At 42.5% G+C, this 27,887-nt stretch overlaps 1 protein-coding gene across 1 annotated transcript in view; it reads right to left on the bottom strand.

The window, feature by feature from the left end:
* The window catches only part of kcnb1 (potassium voltage-gated channel, Shab-related subfamily, member 1), a 69,250-nt gene that overhangs the window by 39,132 nt on the left and 2,231 nt on the right, over positions 1-27,887 (bottom strand). Inside the window, exon 2 of the mRNA XM_042299092.1 lies at positions 25,784-26,442. Coding sequence (XP_042155026.1) covers positions 25,784-26,359 — 576 coding nt within the window. The 5' untranslated portion in view covers positions 26,360-26,442. The remainder of the gene's footprint in view (positions 1-25,783; positions 26,443-27,887) is intronic.

The raw sequence follows: 27,887 nt of genomic DNA, 5'->3' as shown, positions 1-27,887 counted from the left end.
GCTCCCCTTGTTAGATATTATGCACATTTATAGCTTGGTAGGAAATGTCATCTCCATTGAGCTTGTTCTCATATTATCAGTAAACCGCGGCAAGTGTTATGAGCAATGGAGAGACATGCGAGGAGATGTGAAAGAGATCGGAATTACAGCCTCACTCTACCCAATTGTAGCAGTAGGATGAAGTTACAACCCGCCCATTTCTTGACAGATAGCTGAACTAACCAATTGAGTTGTTAACAAATTTCGTCCTGGCAGCTGAGTTGTTTAGAGATGCGTCTTGACAGCTGAAAAACGTTTTTTTTCTCCCAATCACAGAAAATGACTACAATTTCATAAGCATCCATGATCACAAATCATGATGTTATGTTATGTTGGATTCATTTGCATTGAATAGATGTTATTTTATATTCTCAAACTAACAGCAGTGCCTATATCGGGGCTGCCGCAGGATTCCAACATAGGCACAACACCTGACTAACTGAGCTAATTGATCAGTTCAGTGATTGCCTAAATTCAACACACCTGGTCTTTCAGGTCTGTATAATCAAAAACATGAAGTGTCTGCGGCACTCCAGGACTACAGTTTCCTAACCTTGGCCTATAGGATGTCCTTCCATGCAGGCGTGACATGCTGGAGTGATGGTTCTATGCAAATATGTTGATCAGTAGGCTAATTAAGTCACAAATAGAAGGTAAACAGATTGTTTGTCATCTGTAGCACCATAGACTCCACTGATCAGCCCAAAAAAGCTAAAAAACTCATTGCATGCACACACTCCTATTGAATATGCATTCTCCTATATTGTGAGTTGGCCTATGCCATCTTGATTTACCCAGTATATCAAGAGATGTACCATTCAAATACAAGTATTACCATTATGTTGTTATGTAGTTATTATTGGTAAAAACAAAGTCAAATGTATTGTTTGATTTGAAAATTGATGCATTGATGAATACATGGCTGTCTGGGAAAGTTTGACACCAACATCGGCCTCCTTGACCTCCCAAAATCGTCATTGTTATCGGACCTAAAAATATCCATATCGGTGGTTCTTTAACCAGCTTTACAAGTGTATTAACACAGGAATTCAATTACTAGTGCAGCATGTCTTCAAGGTATCTGTTTTGCTTGAAAAAACAATTATTTACTGAAGTATGAATTTATGTTCTGTGTGCCTAGTGTGTGTGTGTGTGTGTGTGTGTGTGTGTGTGTGTGTATGCTTGTTTGTGTATGCTTGTGTGTGTATGCTTGTGTGTGTATGCTTGTGTGTGTATGCTTGTGTGTGTGTCACAGGAGGCTGGTGGCACCTTAACTGGGGAGAACAGGCTCATGGTAATGGCTGGAGTGGAATAGTTGGAATGGGTTCAAATACCTCGAACACATGGTTTCCAGGTGTTTGATGCCGTTCTATGCCGTTCCAGACATTATTATGAGCCGTCCTCCCCTCAGCAGCCTCCACTGGTGTGTGTCTACCTAGCTGTGTGTGTGTGTGCGCAAGTCTGTGTGTGTGTGTGCTCAAGTCAGCCAGTCTGAGTAGCGTTTTGGCAAGGTGGAACTGGGTCTTTGGCAAAAGTCCTCTAGCTCTAACAGTCAAGGCCCCTCTCGGTTTTCTCCCCAATCAGACATTTGTTCTCTGGCTTGATGAAGGTTTTCTTCTGGCATCTATTTCTGCCCTGTTTGCCTTCTCTCTTTCCTTAAAGTCATTCATCCACCAATCACGTCTCTAGAACAGCTGCTACCACAAGGATTCCACCAATGAAAGAGGCCGTGACATCAAGAAGAGCAGGATTGCTTCCCAAATGGCACCCTATTCCCCATACAGTGCACTACCTTTGACCAGGGCCAATAGGGCTCTGGCCAAATGTAGTGGGCTATAAAGGGCAGAGATGAGAACTCCAGTCCTCAGGAGCCTGAATGGTGTCACACTTTTCCCTCAGCCCTATAGCTAACACACCTGATGAAACTAATTGCATTCTAAACTGAAGACAATGATTAGTTGAATGTTGGAGTCAGATGTGTTAGCTGGGGCAACAGTGTGATACCAATCAGGCACCCGAGGACTGGAGTTGCCATTCCCTGATATAGGGAATAAAGATTTATACTAGTCTCTGTATCGTGTGTCTCTTGAGTGTGTTGACCGCTGTGGCCGTGTTAGAGGCCACTCATCATTGTAGTGGTGACATGGACAATTCTATAGGGCCAGGGCAGAGGGACGATTCAGGTCCACCCTGCCAGCCAATGACAACACACACACACACACACAGGGGCTGAAAGGACACAGTGTGCAGATGTCAGATACACTTGATAATTTATACTATTAATCACTTACAGACTTCCTCAAGCAATAACAGTTAGCTGCTTAAAGATTTCTGAATTAATTATACCGAATTGGAGCATGGCTGCAGAATGAATGTCCATCCCGGACAATAAAGTTTTCATTTAATTGAAGTATTGCATGAATCTGTGGTTCAACACATGACAGGTGTAGTTGCTATTGTGAAACGGCTTAATATAAGGCTCATTCCTCCTGATTCCTCCTCATTCTTCCTTATTTAAGATGGCACCGACCGAGATGGTCGCCTCACTTCGTGTTCTTAGGAAACTATGCAGTATTTTGTTTTTTTATGTATTACTTCTTACCCCAGGAAATCTTAAGTCTTATTACATACAGCCGGAACAAACTATTGGATATAAGAGCAACGTCAACTTACCAACATTACGACCAGGAATACGACTTTCCCGAAGTAGATCCTCTCTTCGGACCACTACCCAGGACAATGGATCAAATCCCAGCAGCTGACTGAAAACAATGGCGACGCAGAAGGGGCAGACGGAGCGGTCTTCTGGTCAGGCTTCGTAAACGGGCATATCGCTCACCCCTCCCAAGTATACTACTTGCCAATGTCCAACAAGGTAGACAAAATTCAAGCAAGGGTTGCCTTCCAGAGAGACATCAGAGATTGTAACATTCTCTGTTTCACAGAAACATGGCTCTCTTGGGATATGGTGTCGGAATCGGTCCAGCCATCGGGCTTCTCCCTGCATCGTGCCGACAGAGATAAACACCTCTCTGGGAAGAGGAAGGGCTTTATGATTAACAGCTCATGGTGGGTTCATAACAACACACCAGAACTCAAGTCCTTCTGCTCACCCGACCTAGAATTCCTTACAATCAAATGCCGGCCATTCTACCTACCAGGAGAATTCTCGTCAGTTATAGTCACAGCTGTGTACATCCCCCATCAAGCGAACACCAAGACGGCCCTCAAGGAACTTGACTCTATGTAAACTGGAAACTATATACCCCGAGGTTGCATTTATTGTAGCTGGGGATTTTAACATAGCAAATTTGAAATCAATGTTACCTAAATTTTATCAGCATATTGATTGCACGACACATAGAGATAATACTCTCGACCACTGCTACTCTAACTTCCACGATGCGTACAAAGCCCTCCCCCACTCTCCCTTCGGAAAATCCGACCATGACGCCATCTTGCTCGTCCCGGCTTATAGGCAGAAACTCAAACAGGATGTATCAGTGACGAGAACCATTCAACGCTGGACCGACCAATCGAAAGCCACGCTCCAAGATTGTTTTGATAACGCAGACTGGAATATGTTCAAGTCATTCACAACATTGATCTATACGCTGACTCGGTGAGTGTGTTTATAAATAAGTGCATTGGAGATGTCATAACCACTGTGACTATTAAAACCTACCCTAACCAGATGGATGGCAGCATTCACGAAAAACTGAAAGCGCGATCCACCGGATTTAACCATGGAAAGAGGTCTGGCGATATGGCTGAATATAAACAGTGAAGTTATTCCCTCTGCAAGGCAATCAAACAAGTGAAATGCTGGTACAGGGACAAGGTGGAGTTTCAATTCAACAGCTCAGACATGAGATGTAAGTGGCAGGGTCTACAGGAAATCACGGACTACAAAAACAAAAACAGCCACGTCATGGATACCGATGTCACACTTCCAGACAAACTAAACACCTTCTTTGCCCGCTTTGAGGATAATACAGTGCCACCGTCTGCGCACCCCCCCACATGTTAACCCTCGCAGGGCTACTGGCCCAGGCGGCATCCCTAGCCGCGTCCTTAGAGCATGCGCAGACCAGCTGGCTGGTGTGTTTACAGATATATTTAATCGCTCCCTATCCCAGTCTGTCGTCCCCAGATGCTTCAAGATGGCTACCATTGTTCCTGTACCCAAGAAGGCAAAGATAACTGAACTAAATGACTACCGCCACATAGCACTCACTTCTGTCCTCATGAAGTGCTCTTAGAGACTAGTCAAGGATCATATCACCGCCACTATACCGGCAGCCCTAGACCCACTTCAGTTTGCATACAGTCTCAACAGGCCCACGGATGACGCCATCGACATCGCACTGCACACTGCCCTATCCCATCTGGACAAAAATTATACCTATGTAAGAATGATGTTCATTGACTACAGCTCAGCATTCAACACCACAGTACCCTTCAAGCTCATCATCAAACTGGAGGCCCTGGGTCTCAACCCCGCCCTGTGCAACTGGGTCCTGGACTTTCTGACGGGCCGCCCCCAGGTGGTAAAGGTAGGAAACAACATCTCCACTTCACTGACCCTCAACACTGGGGCCCCACAAGGGTGTGTGCTCAGCCCTCTCCTGTACTCCCTGTTCACCCATGACTGCGTGGCCAAGCACGCCTCCCACTCAATCAACAAGTTTGCAGACGACACAACAGGAGTGGGCTTGATCACCAACAATGACGAGACAGTTTACAGGGAGGAGGTGAGGGCATGCGGAGTGTGGTGTCAGGAAAATAACCTCTCACTCAATGTCAACAGAACAAATCAGATGATAGTGGACGTCATGAAACAGCAGAGGGAGCAGCCCCCTATCCACATCAAAGGGTCAGCAGTGGAGACGGTGGAAACATTGAGACCCACATTGAGACCCGATCACTGGACACTTTAATATCATTCATTACTCATATCACATGTATATACTGTATTGAGAACCAATCACTGGACACTTTAATAAATGGATCACTAGTCACTTAAATCAATGCCAGTTTAAATAATGCCTCTTTAATAATGTTTACATATCTTACATTACTCATATCACATCTATATACTGTATTTAGCTTACTTGTTAGATTTGTATGTATTAGGTAGTTGTTGGGAATTGTTTGATTATTTGTTAGATATTACTGCACTGTTGGAACTAAAAGCACAAGCATTTCACTACACTCGCATTAACATCTGCTGATCATGTGTATGTAACCAATAACATTTGATTTGAAGTGATGTTTTTCATGCTATAATTCCTTTGAAGCTGTTTGGTATTTTTGTATCAGCATTTTCAAGGTTCAAAGTAAGCAAGAAGCATTCCGTGTAAAGGCAACAAACCTTAAGCCATTCAAATGCATGCAATTAACAAGACCTGACCAAAGCACGCACACAAGCACGCACACATGCGCGCACACACACACACATGCACAAACACACCAAACGATTCCCATATCACTAGTTGTCACGGAAACAGAGAAGTTCTTGTTCAAGACTTGGAAGGGGACTTCAATAGTAAACGAGACATCATGTTCCTCTATGATACAGTGAGCTGGAGTTGTTCTTTGATCACACTGGTCTTCAGACTAGGCCTTTTACTGATCTCAGCTGACTCGGGGAGAATGAAGTCATGTTTTATCTAATCTCACACTCACATACTTAGAGAGCATGCTAATTCAGTCCAGAGCAATTTCAACTGAATATATTTCACTGCTGGGAGGAAACAGAGAAGTCCTGAACTCTGTTCAACCTGGACAGCACCCCTTCTGCAGAGCATATCTGGAAAACATATTAACAAACATATACAGTGCGGCAAAAAAGTATTTAGTCAGCCACCAATTGTGCAAGTTCACCCACTTAAAAAGATGAGGCCTGTAATTTTCATCATAGGTACACTTCAACTATGACAGACAAAAAAAAAAAATCCAGAAAATCACATTGTAGGATTTTGAATGAATTTATTTGCAAATTATGGTGGAAAATAAGTATTTGGTCACCTAGAAACAAGCAAGATTTCTGGCTCTCACAGACCTGTAACTTCTTCTTTAAGAGGCTCCTCTGTCCTCCACTCGTTACCTGTATTAATGGCACCTGTTTGAACTTGTTATCAGTATAAAAGACACCTGTCCACAACCTCAAACAGTCACACTCCAAACTCCACTATGGCCAAGACCAAAGAGCTGTCAAAGGACACCAGAAACAAAATTGTAAACCTTCACCAGGCTGGGAAGACTAAATCTGCAATAGGTAAGCAGCTTGGTTTGAAGAAATCAACTGGGAGCAATTATTAGGAAATGGAAGACATACAAGACCACTGATAATCTCCCTCGATCTGGGGCTCCACACAAGATCTCACCCCGTGGGGTCAAAATGATCACAAGAACGGTGATCAAAAATCCCATAACCACATGGGGGGACCTAGTGAATGACCTGCAGAGAGCTGGGACCAAAGTAACAAAGCCTACCATCAGTAACACACTACGCCGCCAGGGACTCAAATCCTGCAGTGCCAGACGTGTCCCCCTGCTTAAGCCAGTACATGTCCAGGCCCGTCTGAAGTTTGCTAGAGAGCATTTGGATGATCCAGAAGAAGATTGGGAGAATGTCATATGGTCAGATGAAACCAAAATAGAACTTTTTGGTAAAAATTTTTTGTCTGTCATAGTTGAAGTGTACCTGACAAGTGTAACTCTCTCATCTTTTTAAGTGGGAGCGCTTACACAATTGGTGGCTGACTAAATACTTTTTTGCCCCACTGTATATCCTGCCTGCTCTGTAATGTAATGTAATAACAATAATATAAGCCATTTGATTTTATCCAAATTGACAGCACTGGAAACATTTCTAGTAAGTGTATGTGATCCCTGCGGAAATGTAACTAACAACATTGGCATTGCCAGCTGCACGCTCTTACCAACTGAGCAACACATGACCACATGTACACCCTGCTGCCCACTCTTATCCTTCAGTGCAATCTATACCAATGACTTTTGGAATGGGATTCCAATTTGTGTTCAAAGCAGTTGCTGAAAGAATAATAGCCAGGGATCCTTCCCCAAGATGATAATTTCATCAATGGGTATCTTCAGCTCACTTTGAGCCCACTTCAGTCAAGATGTCTCTCATTGGCACACACACACACACACACACACACACACACACACACACACACACACACACACACACACACACACACTCACTCACTCACTCACTCACTCACACACACACACACACACACACACACACACACACACACACACACACACACACACACACACACACACACACACACACACACACACACACACACACACACACACACACAGGAGTCAACATGGGAGAGTGGTTTATAATCTGGAGCTGTCCAGTGCTGAAACTATGAGCTGCATGAAATAAACATCAGGCTTACAGGATTACATGATAAGTATAGTATAATAGTACTATATATAGTATAAGTAGTGTAATACTACTATCCATAGTATTTATAGTATAAGCATGTACCATTATGTGACAATAAGATTATAAAGTACATTGATTGAGCTAAGGATATCTAATAAATAGCCGGCAGCAGAGGAAAATGCCTGTATCATGACGTTCAGTGGTACACGTGAGTGGAACCAAGAGCCAGCCAGCCGTCTTAAGTAACTTCATCCTCTCCTCTCCTCTCCTCTCCTCTCCTCTCCTCTCCTCTCCTCTCCTCTCCTCTCCTCTCCTCTCCTCTCCTCTCCTCTCCTCTCCTCTCCTCTCCCTCCTCTCCTCTCCTCTCCTCTCCTCTCCTCTCCTCTCCTCTCCTCTCCTCTCCCAGGCAGTCATGCTAATGGTGATGGCTGGTTGCTCATCGCTCCCTGCCCAAAACGACAGATCCACTATGAATAATGGACAGGATGTGGCTAATAAGGATGTGGCCCTACTGTGGCTAAGACAAGTCACCCCCTCCTCAGTCATTACCTCCATTGTCAGGCCCTACCTCCACCCTCTACTCCCTCTTCTCTGCTGTGGCTAACACTCTCTCCCCATTCCCACAGCCAACTCACCCCATTCCATTCCCCCATAATTCTATCTCCATGTCCCCGGAGCCAACTCAAGAGCCCCACCTCGCAGCTACTGACTGCAGCTACTAAAGATGGAGCTGCACACCAGCACCAGGGACTCAACACATCATTAAATCAGGATCATCTTGGCTTTCACACAAGTACCAGCTTCTGGATTCTTTCTGATGGCTTGCTATATAGCAGACTGGAGACCGTAGACTGGTGATATCTGCACCAACCTGGGTGTTAAAGAAGTTAAACAAGATAGGTCATTGGGCACTGGAGAGAGAGAGAGAGAGACCCCAGTGGACAAAATTTGGGTTGGGCTATAATTCGCTTTAACGTTCATGAATCCTATGTTAGTTAGTTATACAGTAGCTTGCTGACTTTCCTATTTTAGAAAGAGACAGACTCAGCTACTAACTCCCTCTGTTACAGTTGTATCTATTTTCTTCTGTACATGTTGGACCCATTACAAAAATCATTTCCTTTTCTCTTCTGAGGAATCCCAAAATGACACCACAGGAGGACAATCCTCTTGAATTAAGTAAGGAGGCCAGAACATTTTGTTCTAAAAATGTAAGCCTTCTATAGCCCTCCTGTGGTTTGTACTGTCAGACAGCAATAATTGAGGAGGATCTCGTATGTGTGTGTGTGTGTGTGTGGTGTGGGTGTGAGACTGGAGCTATTTATAACCTAGTGATTTAGCATCGTCATACAGATCCATTAGCTCCCAAGATGCCATTTCACTGTGTGTGTGTGTGTGTGAGCATGCTCACTTGAGTGTGGGTATCCATGCGTGCATTTGTGTGAGTGAATGCTTGTGTGTGTGTGTGTATGTGTGTGTGTGTGTGTGTGTGTGTGTGTGTGTGTGTGTGTGTGTGTGTGTGTGTGTGTGTGTGTGTGTGTGTGTGTGTGTGTGTGTGTGTGTAAGTGCGTACTAATACTCTAGTTCTAGTTCTTCTGAGCAATTAACCTACATTTTGGTTATTTTTCGTTTTTAATAACTAATTGGCCTACATTGGTTCATTTATCTGAATCTCATTTAGTTCGGTTTTATTCTGTGAGCTTGATGCTTGATTTTCTGTAGATATACATCAGATCAATAACCATAATACATTGCACGCCCACTTACTTGTCCGGTCTGGGTGGAGCAGACACAGAGACCTGTTTGACAGAGACAGAGAGAAGAGAGAACGCGCGAGAGGGATAGAAAGCAGTTGCTTTGCGTGTTATCTCTACCTGAAAATACATGATCTAAGTGATTGATAGTTGGTATTCAGCAGTCATAAAAGTATGTCAGACAGCAAAGGCAGGAGCTCTATAGAGATGAGATGATGACTTGGAATTAAATAATACATTCATAAAATAAAAAAAATATTTTATAAAAGTAATGTGAATAAATGATGGTTAATAAGTGATATGCAGTAATGGGCAATCACTAATATTATGGGACAAGTTTCAATTATTTTATTTGTGTTGTTACAGCATTCAACCCACATAATGCATGGTGCATTTAATGTAAAAAAATATTGTAGAAATCAAAAAGAGTGGATAATTGAATCATAATTTAACCAAAACCGAACCGACCTCAAAAAGCACTAATGTCTCAGCACTAAGTTCTAGAATTGGGAAGAAAAAAAAACAGGTCACAGATCAGCCTACTAATCAATTGAGAAGCTGGTCTTTGTCCATGAACCCATACCACTAGAATGCTAGAGTACACACACGAGTGGCTACGACTGAGCAGCACCCAGCAATCAATAGCCAATGACTTGTTAAGACACGCTCTGTACACTCTACACATGATCTTCAAATAAAAGACTTAGTAAGAAGTCTGTACATGATACCCTAGGAGTTGCAAAGGAAAATTGTGTTATGGCTTTTAAGAATAATGTAATATAACATGTAATGTAATAATAATGTAATAATAATCATCATAATAATAATGAAATAATGTGCACAGTTCAAGTCTCTACATTGAATCAGTCACTATTGACCGAAGGGGGAGTTAAGGATGCACTTTCTCAGAGGGAAATGTGAGCATCTGGCTGCTTCCAAAATGGCCCCCTTATTCACTATGGGTCCTGGTCAAAAGTAATGCACTAAATAAGGAATAGGCTGCCATTTGGGACGGAGCCTCTGATTCCAGGCCTGATTTATGGGGCCATGAGAAACCCCATGACAGGCGAGGGGAGAGACGCCACGGGCCGCCCAGCTCTCACGGAAGTAGTAGCAATCGTCCGGGCACGCCATCTTCCTGCTGCACAAACGGAGGCCTGTGTCTGTGTGTGTGTGTGAGTTCGTGTGTGTACTAATACTCTAGATCAAGAATGGGAAAAAGTGTGTGTGTGTGCGTGTTTGTGCGTGCGCGTGTGTGCATGTGTGTACGCACGCGGCTCTATGTATGCGTGTTAAACATCGTACGACATGGCTTCTCTCAAGGCTTCTTTAGTTCCAAACACATTGATCTGTCACAACACAGTCTACTTTTATAAAGAAACATGCCAAACAACAACAGTATTTGATTTAGAATTCCTCACCTGACACAATGATTACTCATCACAACTCATTCTGTTTGAGTGATAGCTACTCATCACCTGCTCCCTGCTACGTTGATTGTAAATCAACGTCATGGCCCATTGGACTGGTTGTAATTCCACAGCTGTCAGAGATACACACACACACACACACACACACACACACACACACACACACACATACACATGCATACACATGCATACACACACACAAACAGCCGACTCACGGCTTTGTGTCAGGCCAGACGTTGGTTGGCGTACATCTGATTCATGAGTGGGAATAAAGACAAACAGATTTCATTTGTCATCTAAAGTACGCATGAGAAAGGCATAATTGGAATTCGTTGCCTGGCCGTCTGACACACAATGACAGTTGACAGCGCTGTCATTTGTAATTTCCCATTGCTAAATTGGACAGGGACAAAACAAAGCAAATGTGGCACTTTTATTCTTTCTGCCTTCACTTTGTTTGTTATGAAGACTGAAGACTTGCCCAGAGCCAAACTCATCTAGATATTGAAATTAATTTCTCAACTTAACATCAGATCCAATTTAGTGTGTCAAAGGGTAGCTGTCTGAAACATCAACAGTTCATTGAATCCTTGACACATGATTAGCAAAAACAAAAAGCAAACACTTAGGTCAATAATTATAGAGAAAGTTTATTTATGATACCTTACACACAGACACACACACACCCAGACAGACAGACAGACAGACAGACAGACAGACAGACAGACAGACAGACAGACAGACAGACAGACAGACAGACAGACAGACAGACAGACAGACAGACAGACAGACAGACAGACAGACAGACAGACAGACAGACAGACAGACAGACAGACAGACAGACAGACAGACACACACACGCACAGACAGACAGATATATATACAGTGGGGCAAAAAAGTATTTAGTCAGCCACCAATTGTGCAAGTTCTCCCACTTAAAAAGATGTAATTTTCATCATAGGTACACTTCAACTATGACAGACAAAATGAGAAAAAAAAATCCAGAAAATCACATTGTAGGATTTTTTATGAATTTATTTGTCAATTATGGTGGAAAATAAGTATTTGGTCAATAACAAAAGTTTATCTCAATACTTTGTTATATACCCTTTGTTGGCAATGACAGAGGTCAAACGTTTTCTGTAAGTCTTCACAAGGTTTCCACACACTGTTGCTGGTATTCATTCTTTCCTTTACACGGATCAGTCGTCCTGGTCCCTTTGCAGAAAAACAGCCTCAAAGCATGATGTTTCCACACCCATGCTTCACAGTAGGTATGGTGTTCTTTGGATGCAACTCAGCATTCTTTGTCCTCCAAACACGCCGAGTTGAGTTTTTACCAAAAAGTTATATTTTGGTTTATCTGACCATATGACATTCTCCCAATCTTTCTTCTGGATCATCCAAATGCTATCTAGCAAACTTCAGACGGGCCTGGACATGTACTGCTTAAGCAGGGGGACACGTCTGGCACTGCAGGATTTGAGTCCCTGGCAGCGTAGTGTGTTACTGATGGTAGGCTTTGTTACTTTGGTCCCAGCTCTCTGCAGGTCATTCACTAGGTCCCCCTGTGTGGTTCTGGGATTTTTGCTCACCGTTCTTGTGATCATTTTGACCCCACGGGGTGAGATCTTGCGTGGAGCCCCAGATCGAGGGATATTATCAGTGGTCTTGTATGTCTTCCATTTCCTAATTATTGCTTCCACAGTTGATTTCTTCAAACCAAGCTGCTTACCTATTGCAGATTCAGTCTTCCCAGCCTGGTGCAGGTCTACAATTTTGTTTCTGGTGTCCTTTTACAGCTCTTTGGTCTTGGCCATAGTGGAGTTTAGAGTGTGACTGTTTGAGGTTGTGGACAGGTGTCTTTTATACTGATAACACGTTCAAATAGGTGCCATTAATACAGGTAACGAGTGGAGGACAGAGGAGCCTCTTAAAGAAGAAGTTACAGGTCTGTGAGAGCCAGAAATCTTGCTTGTTTGTAGGTGACCAAATACTTATTTTCCACCATAATTTGCAAATAAATTCATTAAAAATCCTACAATGCGATTTTCTTGATTTTTTTTCTCATTTTGTCTGTAATAGTTGAAATGTACCTATGATGAAAATTACAGGCCTCTCATCTTTTTAAGTGGGAGAACATGCACAATTGGTGGCTGACTAAATACTTTTTGCCCCACTGAATATATACTGTATATATATATATATATATATATATATATATATATGTATGTATGTATGTATGTATGTATGTATGTATGTATGTATGTATGTATGTATGTATGTATGTATGTATGTATGTATGTATGTCTGTCTGTCTGTCTGTCTGTCTGTCTGTCTGTCTGTCTGTCTGTCTGTCTGTCTGTCTGTCTGTCTGTCTGTCTGTCTGTCTGTCTGTCTGTCTGTCTGTCTGTCTGTCTGTCTGTCTGTATGGGTTTTAATGACTCAAACCTAAGTGTATGTAAACTTCCGACTTCAACTGTAAATATATATATATACAGTGGGGAGAACAAGTATTTGATACACTGCCGATTTTTCAGGTTTTCCTACTTACAAAGCATGTTGAGTTCTGTCATTTTTATCATAGGTACACTTCAACTGTGAGAGACGGAATCTAAAACAAAAATCCAGAAAATCACATTGTATGATTTTTAAGTAATTAATTTGCATTTTATTGCATGACATAAGTATTTAATACATCAGAAAAACAGAACTTAATATTTGGTACAGAAACCTTTGTTTGCAATTACAGAGATCGTAAGTTTCCTGTAGTTCGTGACCAGGTTTGCACACGCTGCAGCAGGTATTTTGGCCCACTCCTCCATTCAGACCTTCTCCAGATCCTTCACGTTTCGGGGCTGTCGCTGGGCAATACAGACTTTCAGCTCCCTCCAAAGATTTTCTATTGGGTTCACCATCCCAACAGTGAAGCACGGGGGTGGCAGCATCATGTTGTGGGGGTGCTTTGCTGCAGGAAGGACTGGTGCACTTCACAAAATAGATGGCGTCATGAGAAAGGAAAATTAGGCTCAGTAGTGTGTGTGGCCTCTGGCGAGCACATGGAGGGCTGTGCGGCCCCCCAAATAAATGCCACCCCACACCATGACTGACCCACCGCCAAACTGGTCATGCTGGACGATGTTGTAGGCAGCAGAACATTCTCCGCGGCATCTCCAGACTCTGTCACGTCTGTCACATGTGCTCAGTGTGAACCTGCTTTAATCTGTGAAGAGCACAGGGCGCCAGTGGCGAATTTGCCAATCTTGGTGTTCTCTGGCAAATGCCAAACGTCCTGCACGGTGTTGGGCTGTAAGCACAACCCCCACCTGTGGACGTCGGGCCCTCATACCACCCTCATGGAGTCTGTTTCTGACCGTTTGAGCAGACACATGCACATTTGTGGCCTGCTGGAGGTCATTTTGCAGGGCTCTGACAGTGCTCCTCCTGCTCCTCTTTGCACAAAGGCGGAGGTAGCGGTCCTGCTGCTGGGTTGTTGCTCTCCTACGGCCTCCTCCACGTCTCCTGATGTACTGGCCTGTCTCCTGGTAGCGCCTACATGCTCTGGACACTACGCTAACAGACACAGCAAACCTTCTTGCCACAGCTCGCATTAATGTGCCTCTACTGCTCTAGGGTTATAATTATTGCTAGAATAAACATATTTACTATTATGTATTGATTTCTTTTTCACTCTTTATACAGTGCACACTGCAGAGAACACCGGACCAATTATCACTGAATTATCACAGTGAATTATTGTAATGTTTGTTTATGTGTCAATTAATCCCAAAAGGGATGAGTTGCCAACAGGCGATTTGACACGAAAATAAAATGAAATTCATTCATTCATACACAGTCAAAGGTTAGTGATATGGCAGAAGTGTACTGTCTTGAGACCAGTGACAGTCACTGACAGAGACAGTAAGGGGATCTATGTCCCCCTCCTTGGATGGAGGCATACATCAAATCAAATCTAATTTTATTGGTCACATACACATGGTTAGCAGATGTTAATGCGAGTGTAGCGAAACGATTGTGCTTCTAGTTCCGACCGTGCAGTAATATCTAACAAGTAATCTAACAATTTCACAACAACTACCTTATACACACAAGTGTAAACGAATTAATAAGAATATCTACATCAAAATATATGAATGAGTGATGGCCGTGCGGCATAGGCAAGATGCAGTAGATGGTATGGAGTACACTATATGCATATGAGATGAGTAATATAGGGTATGTAAACATTATATAGAGTGGCATTGTTTAAAGTGACTAGCGATACATTTATTACATCCAATTTTTTATTATTAAAGTGGCTAGAGATATGAGTCAGTATGTTGGCAGCAGCCACTCAATGTTAGTGATGGCTGTTTAACAGTCTGATGGCCTTAGATAGAATCTGTTTTCCAATCTCTCGGTCCCAGCTTTGATGCAACTGTACAGACCTCGCCTTCTGGATGATAGCGGGGGGGGGCAGCGGCTCGGGTGGTTGTTGTCCTTGATCTTTAAGGCCTTCCTGTGACATCGGGGGGTGTAGGTGTCCTGGAGGCCAGGTAGTTTGCCCCCAGTGATGCGTTGTGCAGACCTCACTACCCTCTGGAGAGAATTACGGCTGTGGGCGGTGAAGTTGCCGTACCAGGCAGTGATACAGCCTGACAGGATGCTCTCAATTGTGCATCTGTAAAAGTTTGTGAGTGTTTTCAGTGACAAGCCAAATTTCTTCAGCCTCCTGAGGTTGAAGAGGCGCTGTTGCGCCCTTCACCATACTGTCTGTGTGGGTGGCCATTTCAGTTTGTCTGTGATGTGTACGTCAAGGAACTTAAAACTTTCCACCTTCTCCACTACTGTCCCGTTGATGTGGATAGGGGGGTGCTGTTTCCTGAAGTCCATGATCATCTCCTTTGTTTTGTTGACGTTGAGTGTGAGGTTATTTTCCAGCACACTCCGAGGGCCCTCACCTCCTCCCTGTAGGCCGTCTCGTTGTTGTTGGTAATCAAGCCTACCACTGTAGTGGCGTCTGCAAACTTGATGATTGTTTCGTGCATGGCCACGCAGTCATGGGTGAACAAGTAGTACAGGAGAAGGCTGAAAACACACCCTTGTGGGGCCCCAGTGTTGAGGATCAGCAGGTGGAGATGTTGTTTCCTACCCTCACCACCTGGGGGCGGCCCGTCAGAAAGTCCAGGACCCAGTTGCACAGGGCAGGGTCGAGACCCAAGGCTTAATGACGAGTTTGGAGGGTACTATGGTGTTAAATGCTGAGCTGTAATCGATGAACAGCATTCTTACATTGGTATTCCTCTTGTCCTGATGGGTTAGGGCAGTGTGATTGTGATTGCGTCGTCTGTGGACCTATTGGGGCGGTAAGCAAATTGGAGTGGGTCTCGGGTGTCAGGTAGGGTGGAGGTGATATGATCCTTGACTAGTCTCTTAAAGCACTTCATGATGACGGAAGTGAGTGCTACGGGGCGATAGTCGTTTAGCTCAGTTACCTTAGCTTTCTTGTGAACAGGAACAATGGTGGCCTTCTTGAAGCATGTGGGAACAGCAGACTGGGATTGATTGAATATGTCCATAAACACACCAGCCAGCTGGTCTGTGCATGCTCTTAGGACGCAGCTAGAGATGCCGTCTGGGCCGGCAGCCTTGCGAGGGTTAACACGTTTAAATGTTTTACTCACGCTGGTTGCGGTGAAGCAGAGCCTGCAGGTTTTGGTAGCGGGCCGTGTCAGTGGCACTGTATTGTCCTCAAAGCGAGCAAAGAAGTTGTTTAGTTTGTCTGGTAGCAAGACATCGGTGTCCGCGACGGGGCTGGTTTTCTTTTTGTAGCCCGTGATTGACTGTGGACCCTGCCACATACGTCTCATGTCTGAGCTGTTGAAATGCGACTCCACTTTGTCTCTATACTGACGCTTAGCTTTTTTGATTTCCTTGCGGAGGAAAAGCTACACTTTTTGAAGTCGATCATGTTTCCGGTCTCCTTGCCATGATTAAAAGCAGTGGTTTGCTCTTTCAGTTTTGCGAGATTCCTGACATCAATCAACGGTTTTTGGTTGGGGAAGGTTTTAATAGTCACTGTGGGTACAACATCACCGATGCACTTGCTAAGATACCCGCTCACCGAATCAGCGTGTACATCAATGTTGTTGTCAGAGTCAATCTAGAACTTGTCCTAGTCCACGTGATCGAAGCAATCTTGAAGCGTGGAATCAGATTGGTCGGACCAGCATTGAACAGACCTGAGCATGGGCGTTTCCTGTTTAAGTTTCTGTCTATAGGTTGGGAGCAACAAAATGGAGTCGTGGTCCAATTTGCCGAAAGGAGGGCGAGGCAGGGCTTTGTATGACCTTAACGTAACAAGGAGTCACATCTCAGTAGGACACACAGCCAATGATAACTACATTTCATTATCAGATAACAGGTATGAGTCAGACTACATACGATCCCTCTAGAGATCCATGTAGTCACAGCATGCAACATACCTCTCTAAGGCTCTAATGGTTACTGCTGTAAGAACCAAACCATGACATGTATTATTGCTCTATTGCATTGAATGCATTAGCTACTCTATCCCGCTAAATGATATGGTTTATTGACATTGCCCTCATATAGTTAGGTTATGTACATAGAAGTGAATGTAAACAAAGAAATGCTTGTCTGGCTGGGAGCAGACACAATCTCATTGTGTAGTATAGCAGACATAGGGGGGGCTGGGTAGGGAGAAAGAGAGAGAGAGAGAGAGAGAGAGAGAGAGAGAGAGAGAGAGAGAGAGAGAGAGAGAGAAAATGGGTAAAAGAGGGAAGGAAGATTCTAATTGGGCCTGGAGACTCATGGAAAATAATGTGACATTTCCCTGACATTTAGCTGAAGGTGTAGCGGAGGAGCCAGAGGAATGAGGGAGTTAGAGAGCAAGAGATAAGGCGAGGGATTGAGGCAGAGATAAGAAGGGAGAAAGGGTGACGAAGGTACAGGGTAAGAAAACCACAGACAGAAATAGCAGACATACCGATGTCATGTCTTCATTGTTGTACTTTTCTCTTCTGTGTACTGACTGTGGACCCATGTCTACAGTATGTATAGAATACTGAAGGTCACAGCACTTCTTCTGCCTTAATGTTTAAAACTCAATAAAACATTGAATCACACAAATTAGTGCTTGGCCAGCAGCCACTGGCATGGGATAACCAAGAAATGCAAGATTCTGGATGCACATTTTTTATATTGTATGTCAGTCTGTAATGCCCATGTTAATGTTTTAAATATATGTCAATTGTTAAGTATTTTCATCTGGAATGTCTTTTTCATTATGTGTCGGACCCCATTGGCATTGCCTAATGGCAATCCTAATAAAAATCATAAAAGTAATAAATTCTCTCTCTCTCTCTCTCTCTCTCTCTCTCTCTCTCTCTCTCTCTCTCTCTCTCTCTCTCTCTCTCTCTCTCTCTCTCTCTCTCTCTCTCTCTCTCACACACACACACACACACACACACACACACACACACACACACACACACACACACGCGCGTACATGCGCACACACCCACACACTGTAGTATAATTCTGTAGACAACTGCAGTATACTGTAGAATCCTATACTCCACACTGTAGTATCCCTCGATCGTGTAGTGATTACTATGGACTTTTTTAGTATACTCTAAAATACTACACTAGACACTGTACTATCCCTCATGTATACTGACTTTTGAATGTTGTAGTAAAATGTAGAATACTATACTACACACTTTAGTCATGTAGTGATTATTATATAATTTTGTAGTATTCTGTATAATTCTATACTACACACTATAGTATCCCCCTCGGTCATGTAGTGCTTACTTTAGAATGTATAGATCGATTGGCCTGCTAGCTAGCTTTACTGCTAGCTGCTAACTTTGTCAAAGCTGTTTTGATTTGAACGTGCTGTCCTTGGGGAACTCATGCTAGGGATTTCCAGTGCTTAGTAATGAATTTTGTAATATACTGTAGAACACTCTGTGAACACTACAGTAAAGTCTGCAAGAACACTACAGTAAATACTGCAGTATACTACAGACCACGATTGGAATACATTTGTAAAGTTTTCGTTGTTGTTGTGTCATTCTCAACCAATTTCAAAACTGTTTTCTCATTCGTGGTTCTATTGTGTTTTTAAATAGTCAAATAAAATCAATCAACCAAGGGATACTACAGTATTGAGGGCACCCTTATTAGGGGAGGACATGCAGGAAAAGTATAAAAGCAGCCCGTAGTCACGTTAACGTCAGAGCTTTGTACCTGGAAGGCCATTTGTGTGTATCGGCTGTATAGCGTTATTGCTGTTTGTTTATTTCTGTGAGCAACCATTTTGTGACCATGCTGTATTGAAGAAATGTCTGGGGTGTGGTCGATTGTTCTGAATGGTATGTGTTGAGTTTGACCATCAGTGAATCTATTAATGTGTGACAACATTCAAGACGTTCATTATATGTAAAGCCACTGCAATTAATTTCCTTTTGTTTTCAACTGGTTTGTTTGGAGAGGCTTTTCTGGTTTGTGTTTCAGGCAGTTTATTGGCAGTGCCCTGCAATAAGGTGGCTGTCTTGAAGTAGTCATTTTGTATTTCTGAAATATCTACCGTTCATGTAAATTCAGTGGTTAACTGTTCTTTCTTTCCCGCCATCAGAAGTACAGTATCGTTTGTCACAGTTTTTTGATCACCTTGTGAACTTGGTCAGATGCTTTTCTGTGAAAGGACTGTTGTATTTCAGAAAGCCATCTGGTGGAAGTAACAGATCTAAATCCTGTCGCTGTACACTTGTTGATGTGTGTCGTCTGTATCAAACAAGCAAAACCTAATAAACGTTGCTTATTCTTGATATCTGCTTCTGTACGGTTCCCCCTTCAATGGGCCTAGAACCTGTGTTGCATGTTTACATGTTACAATTGTAATAAACATTTTATATTTTTGTTAGGATGTTGTCTGGTCTGTTGCATTGCTCAGAACTGTTGACCCCAACTCAACCTGTCTTATGTTCTAGTCGAGGCGTTCCCCTCATTAAACCGTAACCGGCAAAGTCCGGTAGTTGTACCATTTTAACTAACCCTAGTCAGCGAGTATTACTACAATATACTAAACACTACAGTAGTCGTAAATACAGTATACTAGCCATGTCTGCAAAAAACTATTCAGTAAATACTAGAGTATACTACAGTCATGTCCACAAAAACACTACAGTGAATACTACAGTAAAGTCTGCAAAAGAAAACCTACATGGAATACTGTAGTATATTACAGTCATGTTGCGGTGACCGTATTACCGCCACGAGTCATGAAGGCAGTCAAATTCCACATGACTATTTAGTTAGGGTAATTAGGCTTCTCCAAGCTCTGATGCTACTGCTGGTAATTAGTAGCCTACCAAACGTGCTACCTGCCTGGTACTCAGCACTCTATTGTCCCTCTAATCCAGGCCTGAGCAATTCCAGTCCTCGGGGGCCTGATTGGTGTCACACTTTTGCCCCAACCCCAGCTAACACACCTGACTCCAATAATGAACTAATCATGATCTTCAGTTAACAATTCAATTAGTTTAAATCAGGTGTGTTTCCTAGGGATGGGGGAAAAGTGCGACACCCAATCTGGAGTACGGAAGGTCAATTCCAGTCCTGGGTGATAATATTAGCGAATCACTTGTGAATGATATATTATCACTTGTAAATGATGCCCAGCATAAAAAACAATGCCTTTTTTGCAACTTTTTCTAATCATAGTCGCACACCTCATGTAGCCTAGCCAATAGGCCTATACGTTTTGATAAGGTTTGTATCACAACTAAAGTGGCCAAATAACTTTAATCCGCTTTACAAGGGGTGTAGAGCCTAACTGGCATACATAAGCAGCGAGTGAGTTTCAAGTTTGGGGAAGATCATTTTCACCATAAAAATGCACCTTTATAATAAAAGTATTACATGCATAATTGCATTTGCGGGGACTTTTGATAGTGGTGTTTTCCACTAATGGAACATTCACGCTTATAGCCTACTACCATGTGCGTATTGCTGCGCTTATAAAAGAAATAGCCTAATAGCAGTGGTGGAAAAAGTACCCAATTGTCATACTTGAGTAAAAGTAAAGATACCTAAATAGAAAAGGACTCAAGTAAAAGTGAAAGTCATCCAGTAAAATCCTACTTGAGTTAAAGTCTATAAGTATTTGGTTTTAAATATACTTAAGTATCAAAAGTAAAAGTATAAATAATTTCAAATTCATTTTTTTTGTTTTTTAAAAATGTACGGATAGCTAAGGGTACGCTCCAACACTCAGACATAATTTACAAACTAAGCATGTGAGTAGTGAGTCCGCCATAACAGAGGCAGAGGCGTCGCCCCATGGGCCTCCCTGCTAAGCATTCAAAACGTAATGAGTGTCAGGGAAATTGTATGGAGTAAAAAGTACATAGTTTTCTTTAGGAATATAGTGAATTACAAGTAAAAGTACTTTACACCACTGCCTAATATTTCATCAACATTTTAAGCTAAATGTTCTGATCTGCTGCGTCAACCACACTGCGTAAAAAATGATTTTATTTTGGTGCTGGTGGTTGTATTCATTTGAGATCTATCGCGTCCCACAACTGTCCCAGACTAAGTTTTGGAATAGTAAATTGATATAGCCTAGTGCTTTTGCTGTTCGTTAGGCCTACTCATCTTGTTGGCTGATGAAAAGTAATTGTGGACAGTTCTTCCAATATCTTCAATATGCACCTCGGAATTGGATAAGAACGGATGCAGTTGCATCCCCGATGTGTCTGTCTTCACTTTTAGCCTGTGAGAAAGACCCAATCACGCAATGGAGAGCCATGTGGGTGAGAGGTGATTCGGAGCACACAGCACTCAGGGAGAAGGGCACAACGGCCACTGGCCGCAAAAGGCATGACTTTTTTAGGGTTCATTACGGCCACACAAAGGGGATGCCGCCGTGAAATTCTTGGCATTCTCAAGTGCTTGTCAAATTTTGAATCACTGACTGATGTAGTGTGTACAGCCTGCGCAAAAAACCCCCAAAGAATAGCTCATGCCTTTCAAGCAACTTTTTTCAAATCATAATTTGAGTCGCATCACGCAGCCTTACAATGTATCATAACATACAGTGGGGCAAAAAAAGTATTTAGTCAGCCACCAATTGTGCAAGTTCTCCCACTTAAAAAGATGAGAGAGGCCTGTAAAAAAATCCAGAAAATCACATTGTAGGATTTTTAATGAATTTATTTGCAAATTATGGTGGAAAATAAGTATTTGGTCACCTACAAACAAGCAAGATTTCTGGCTCTCACAGACCTGTAACTCCTCTGTCCTCTACTCGTTACCTGTATTACCTGTATTAATGGCACCTGTTTGAACTTGTTATCAGTATAAAAGACACCTGTCCACAACCTCAAACTGTCACACTCCAAACTCCACTATGGCCAAGACCAAAGAGCTGTCAAAGGACACCAGAAACAAAATTGTAGACCTGCACCAGGCTGGGAAGACTGAATCTGCAATAGGTAAGCAGCTTGGTTTGAACCTCAACCTATGGATCAATTATTTGGAAATGGAAGACATACAAGACCACTGATAATCTCCCTCGATCTGGGGCTCCACGCAAGATCTCACCCCGTGGGGTCGAAATGATCACAAGAACGGTGAGCAAAAATCCCAGAACCACACGGGGGGACCTAGTGAATGACCTGCAGAGAGCTGGGACCAAAGTAACAAAGCCTACCATCACTAACACACTACGCCGCCAGGGACTCAAATCCTGCAGTGCCAGACGTGTCCCCCTGCTTAAGCCAGTACATGTCCAGGCCCGTCTGAAGTTTGCTAGAGAGCATTTGGATGATCCAGAAGAAGATGGGGAGAATGTCATATGGTCAGATCAAATGAAAATATAACTTTTTGGTAAAAACTCAACTCATCGTGTTTGAAGGATAGGGACCAGGACGACTGATCCGTGTAAAGGAAAGAATGAATGGGGCCATGTATCGTGAGATTTTGAGTGAAAACCTCCTTCCATCAGCAAGGGCATTGAAGATGAAACGTGGCTGGGTCTTTCAGCATGACAATGATCCCAAACACACCGCCCGGGCAGCGAAGGAGTGGCTTCGTAAGAAACATTTCAAGGTCCTGGAATGGCCTAGCCAGTCTCCAGATCTCAACCCCATAGAACATCTTTGGAGGGAGTTGAAAGTCCGTGTTGCCCATCAACAGCCCCAAAACATCACTGCTCTAGAGGAGATCTGCATGGAGGAATGGGCCAAAATACCAGCAACAGTGTGTGAAAACCTTGTGAAGACTTACAGAAAATGTTTGTTCTCTGTCATTGCCAACAAAGGGTATATAACAAAGTATTGAGATAAACTTTTGTTATTGACCAAATACTTATTTTACACCATAATTTGCAAATAAATTCATAAAAAATCCTTCAATGTGATTTTCTGGATTTTTTTTCTCATTTTGTCTGTCATAATTGAAGTGTACCTGTGATGAAAATTACAGGCCTCTCTCATCTTTTTAAGTGGGAGAACTTGCACAATTGGTGGCTGACTAAATACTTTTTTGCCCCACTGTATAGCCCAACGTTTGTAGAACAACTGAAGTTACACTAAATGAAGCATATAAGAATACCTATTTCTTTGTTAACAGCTAAACACAGAATAGCCGCATGTGCGCACTCCCTCAAATCGTTTGGAGAAAATATCCTTTCTATTTCATTCAGCTTTGTTCAATTGTATTCTTTGTACTATAAAATAATGCCACATAATTCTAAACAAATCTTGTCTGCTAAATGAACTAGTGTAGCCCACAGCCATTTGGCATACCCCAATCAGGACCTAACATAAGTATAACTCAGAGTAGGCTATTCTGTTCTTCTGAAATAGACTTCATTATCTTCATATCACGTTTCTTTAGTCCTGTCTGAAATAAGTAATGGATTTATTGAAAGGGTGTAGGCTATATTACATGGATTTATTAGACTTTTTAAATGTAGATGTTCTCAAGGTCTGCATCAGTGGCTTGTATGAATCCAGGAGATGCTAAATGTGTTTATGTTATTTAGAGGTCAATTACAGTGAGACCGACAGTTATTTGCCTGACAATCTCCGGCTGACAAAATTTTGTGACCGCCACAGGCCTAGTCATGTCCACAAAAACACGACAGGGAATACTTTAGTATACTACACTCATGTCCGCAAAAACACGACAGTGAATACTATCGTATATAAATGTATATGGATTTGATCAATGACCATCTGTTGATGGGTTATTGTGTGTGTGTGGGTTTGTTTGTTCGTTCGTTCGATGATCCCAATATTAGCCAAGGAGACTGTTGGGTACACAGGGACCCAGCTGAAGTCCTGCAGGAAGGCTTGGAGCTTAGGATGTTGGTAAGACTCAATTCAACACGCACCAGCTGTATTATCAATGCTTTTGGTAGTTTGGCTTTGTGGTTTTACATTGGCCTTCTAAGCTAAATTAGGAATTGATAAACACTCCCACAATTATGTGGAGGCTGCTCTTTTTCCTGTCACACACATTACAAGCCTACAGAGACAAGACTTTTAATGACTCCACTCGGAGGAGGGACATAAATGTACAGTGTGGCCAAACAGCTATCTGACCGGAAGCACTGCAGCCAGACATTACGTCAAGACATTACCGTACGTTAATGGCTTGTTAACTACACGGTGACCGAGCCGACTAAACTGAACTCCACGATTTACGATGGAGTTGAGCGGCGACTAGTGTGTGCGGACTGGAGCTCCGACCTCAAAATAAAATCACACTGTCGGTGTAATTGCGTGCTGAAATCTGTCATTTTTGATTAAAAAAACGTAATTTAATGTGACGCTCGAGCTACGGTCCGCCCACACTTGCGGGCTACAAAGTGACCTTGCCTTGAGGGAAGCACTGGTGTAGGAAAAATCATTTGTCTTATGATAGAGGCTTCAATAGTTCCAGAATCAATAACTTACAAGATATCAGTAACTTCAAATTGATATTTGGTTGGGAATTTGATCAGCCTGAAGTTTCAACATTGACTTATTCATTGAAGAGACGTGATTGAAGAGAGGCCAATTGCCAATATCAGAATAACTAAGACAGAACGGTATAATATCAACCCACCTACAGTGAGAGCCTGGATTTGTACAATCTTACAGTAGCACTACAACAAAACTTCAAGTTAACCTGATAAACATTGATTGTGCATCTCATTGATGCCTGTGTGAAGGAGCCATTATGCTGACACACTGGACTTACTGATCTCATCTACTCCACAGCCTGATTGTAAAGCACTGGCAGCTCTCACATATACAGTATCTCTCCACAGCCTGTGTGTGTGTGTGTCTGTGTGTGTGTGTGTGCGTGTGCATGTGTGTGTGTGTGTGTGTGTGTGTGTGTGTGTGTGTGTGTGTGTGTGTGTGTGTGTGTGTGTGTGTGTGTGTGTGTGTGTGTGTGTGTGTGTGTGTGTGTGTGTGTGTGTAGTATCTCTCCACAGCCTGTTAGTTAAGTAATGACAGCTCTCACATACAGTACCATAGCTACTTCCTATAAAGCTTCAGAAGCTGTTATCAACTCCTGGTCTAATTCCATTTCCGAGAAGAGGCAAGAACAGCTACAGCTGAACAACAAAGCATTGTGTGCTCTCTCTCTCTATCTCTCTCTGAGCAGTGTAAAGGTATGGATGTAATCTAGCTCTAGCTGACCCATCCTGACATTGCCTTAGAGGAAGAAGTAATGAGCAGTACTGGCTGAGCTCATCCCTTCCACACCTGATCACATAACTACTGGGGCTCACGGTTGGGATTATGTTGAGATAACAACACAGCAAAGGAACAGTGATTGTATTTCAGCAGGCCTGATAAGGCCCTAATATAACTTAACCCATCGTGATCATACAGAAGCTATGACTGTTATGCTGAATTCTGATCGAATCATTGATCTATTAGTAGTCGCACATGTTGCATTCATCAAATCTCTCTCTCTCTCTCTCTCTCTCTCTCTGTCTCTCTCTCTCTATGCATATTTATAATTTCTGAAAAGAAGTCATCATTAACAAGTTAAATGAATTCTGTCCACATATGACATTTGGAATGAAAGGTTACCTTGGCTGCGACGGACGAACTAGGCTTTTCTAAAAGGTCCCAGAGTTTCTTTCGTTTGTCGGCACAACATGTGTTGTCGAACTCTTCTCCCTCTCTGTCGTTCAAGGTGTCTTGCTCTCTTTTGAGCTCCTCGTTCATCTGTTCTTTCTTCTGGTGGTACCTGGCCTGGCAGCAGGACTCCAGGTAGATCTCATCTATGCCCCAGTAGTCCAGCTCCTGACTGAATGACAGGGCGCACATCTCCTCCATCATGTGGAGCTTACCGGTCCGGTAGAAGTTCAGAATGGACGTGAACGCCCCCGGGTGCCTGTCGAAAAAGTACTCGTTCTCGTCCAAGTTGTAGTCGTCACATACCTCCATGAGCGAGTCATGGGTGTTGCAGTCTCGTAGTTTCCCTAACCGGGTGCGCGGTAATCTATCCAACGTTCTCCAGAGGACCTCGTGTGGAAGACCCCCAACGTTGAGCCGTACTCGGCGGTAACATGACTTGCTGCGGATGATGTCCACCGGTTCCGGGGGGAGAGATGTGGTCGACCGCGAGCCAGTCTTAGTCAACCCCATCGAGGATTTCTCCATTTTCAACTGTCAAGAGTTCCACCGAGTTCAACAGGCAAGATCCAGTTGGCGGTAAGTTACAGACTACATTTACGCTTGTGAATCTGGGAGGGGGGAGTAGAGAAGGAGAGGGATAAAAGAGAGGAAAATAGGAATAATGTTAATGACAAGAGTCTTAAATGGAGCCAGTAGCCCAGGCATTCACAATGACCTACTCAGAACATTCCTCGAGCCATGCCACAGACTCATCGCCTACTCAGAGGAGTGAATACAAAGATGATGGTACACTATTTTTTTTTTTTGGGGGGTTCTAAATAGAACCTCTTGGTTCTTTGGACGAGATTAAAGAACCCTTTACTAAAAAAGGTTCTAAACATACACCCAGTAAAGGCAAAGGGGAGAGGAGGGGGAGATTACATTAGTATTTTGCAATATTTTTTGCAGAGTTCGGAGTGGCAAACAACAAGGTTCATACAAATCATGTGAACAATTCCATGTTACATTTTTTTGGTGCAATAGTCACATGTGATTGTCGGACTCGTGTGAACAAATCACACGAAAAATGTCAGAGGATAATAAAAAAAACTATAATCACGTGAAATTTTCACAAGTCAGACATGAGGTTGTTGGACACATGCATGATGTTTCACATGACTTTTTCCCGTGAATAAATCACACGTGAAAAATACAACTTGGGAAAAACAGACACGTGAGTCAGATTCGTTGTTTTCGGACATGTGTGAAGTTTCACATGTATTTTTCATTTGTTAATTTTTCTCAGCACTCAGACACATGTCGTTTCCCAACATTCCACATGTGATATTATACATTCCATATGTGATATTATACATTCCACATGTGATGTTATACATTCCACATGTGATATTATACATTCCACATGTGATATTATACATTCCACATGTGATATTATACATTCCACATGTGATATTATACATTCCACATGTGATGTTATACATTCCACATGTGATGTTATACATTCCACATGTGATATTATACATTCCACATGTGATATTATACATTCCACATGTGATGTTATACATTCCACATGTGATGTTATACATTCCACATGTGATATTATACATTCCACATGTGATGTTATACATTCCACATGTGATGTTATACATTCCACATGTGATGTTATACATTCCACATGTGATGTTATACATTCCACATGTGATATTATACATTCCACATGTGATGTTATACATTCCACATGTGATGTTATACATTCCACATGTGATGTTATACATTCCACATGTGATATTATACATTCCACATGTGATGTTATACATTCCACATGTGATGTTATACATTCCACATGTGATGTTATACATTCCACATGTGATGTTATACATTCCACATGTGATGTTATACATTCCACATGTGATGTTATACATTCCACATGTGATATTATACATTCCACATGTGATATTATACATTCCACATGTGATGTTATACATTCCACATGTGATATTATACATTCCACATGTGATATTATACATTCCACATGTGATGTTATACATTTCAC

The sequence above is a fragment of the Oncorhynchus tshawytscha genome, linkage group LG02, assembly GCF_018296145.1.
Source record: "Oncorhynchus tshawytscha isolate Ot180627B linkage group LG02, Otsh_v2.0, whole genome shotgun sequence".
In the NCBI taxonomy this organism is placed as follows: Eukaryota; Metazoa; Chordata; class Actinopteri; order Salmoniformes; family Salmonidae; genus Oncorhynchus; species Oncorhynchus tshawytscha.
This window is presented reverse-complemented; position numbering and strand designations above follow the sequence as displayed.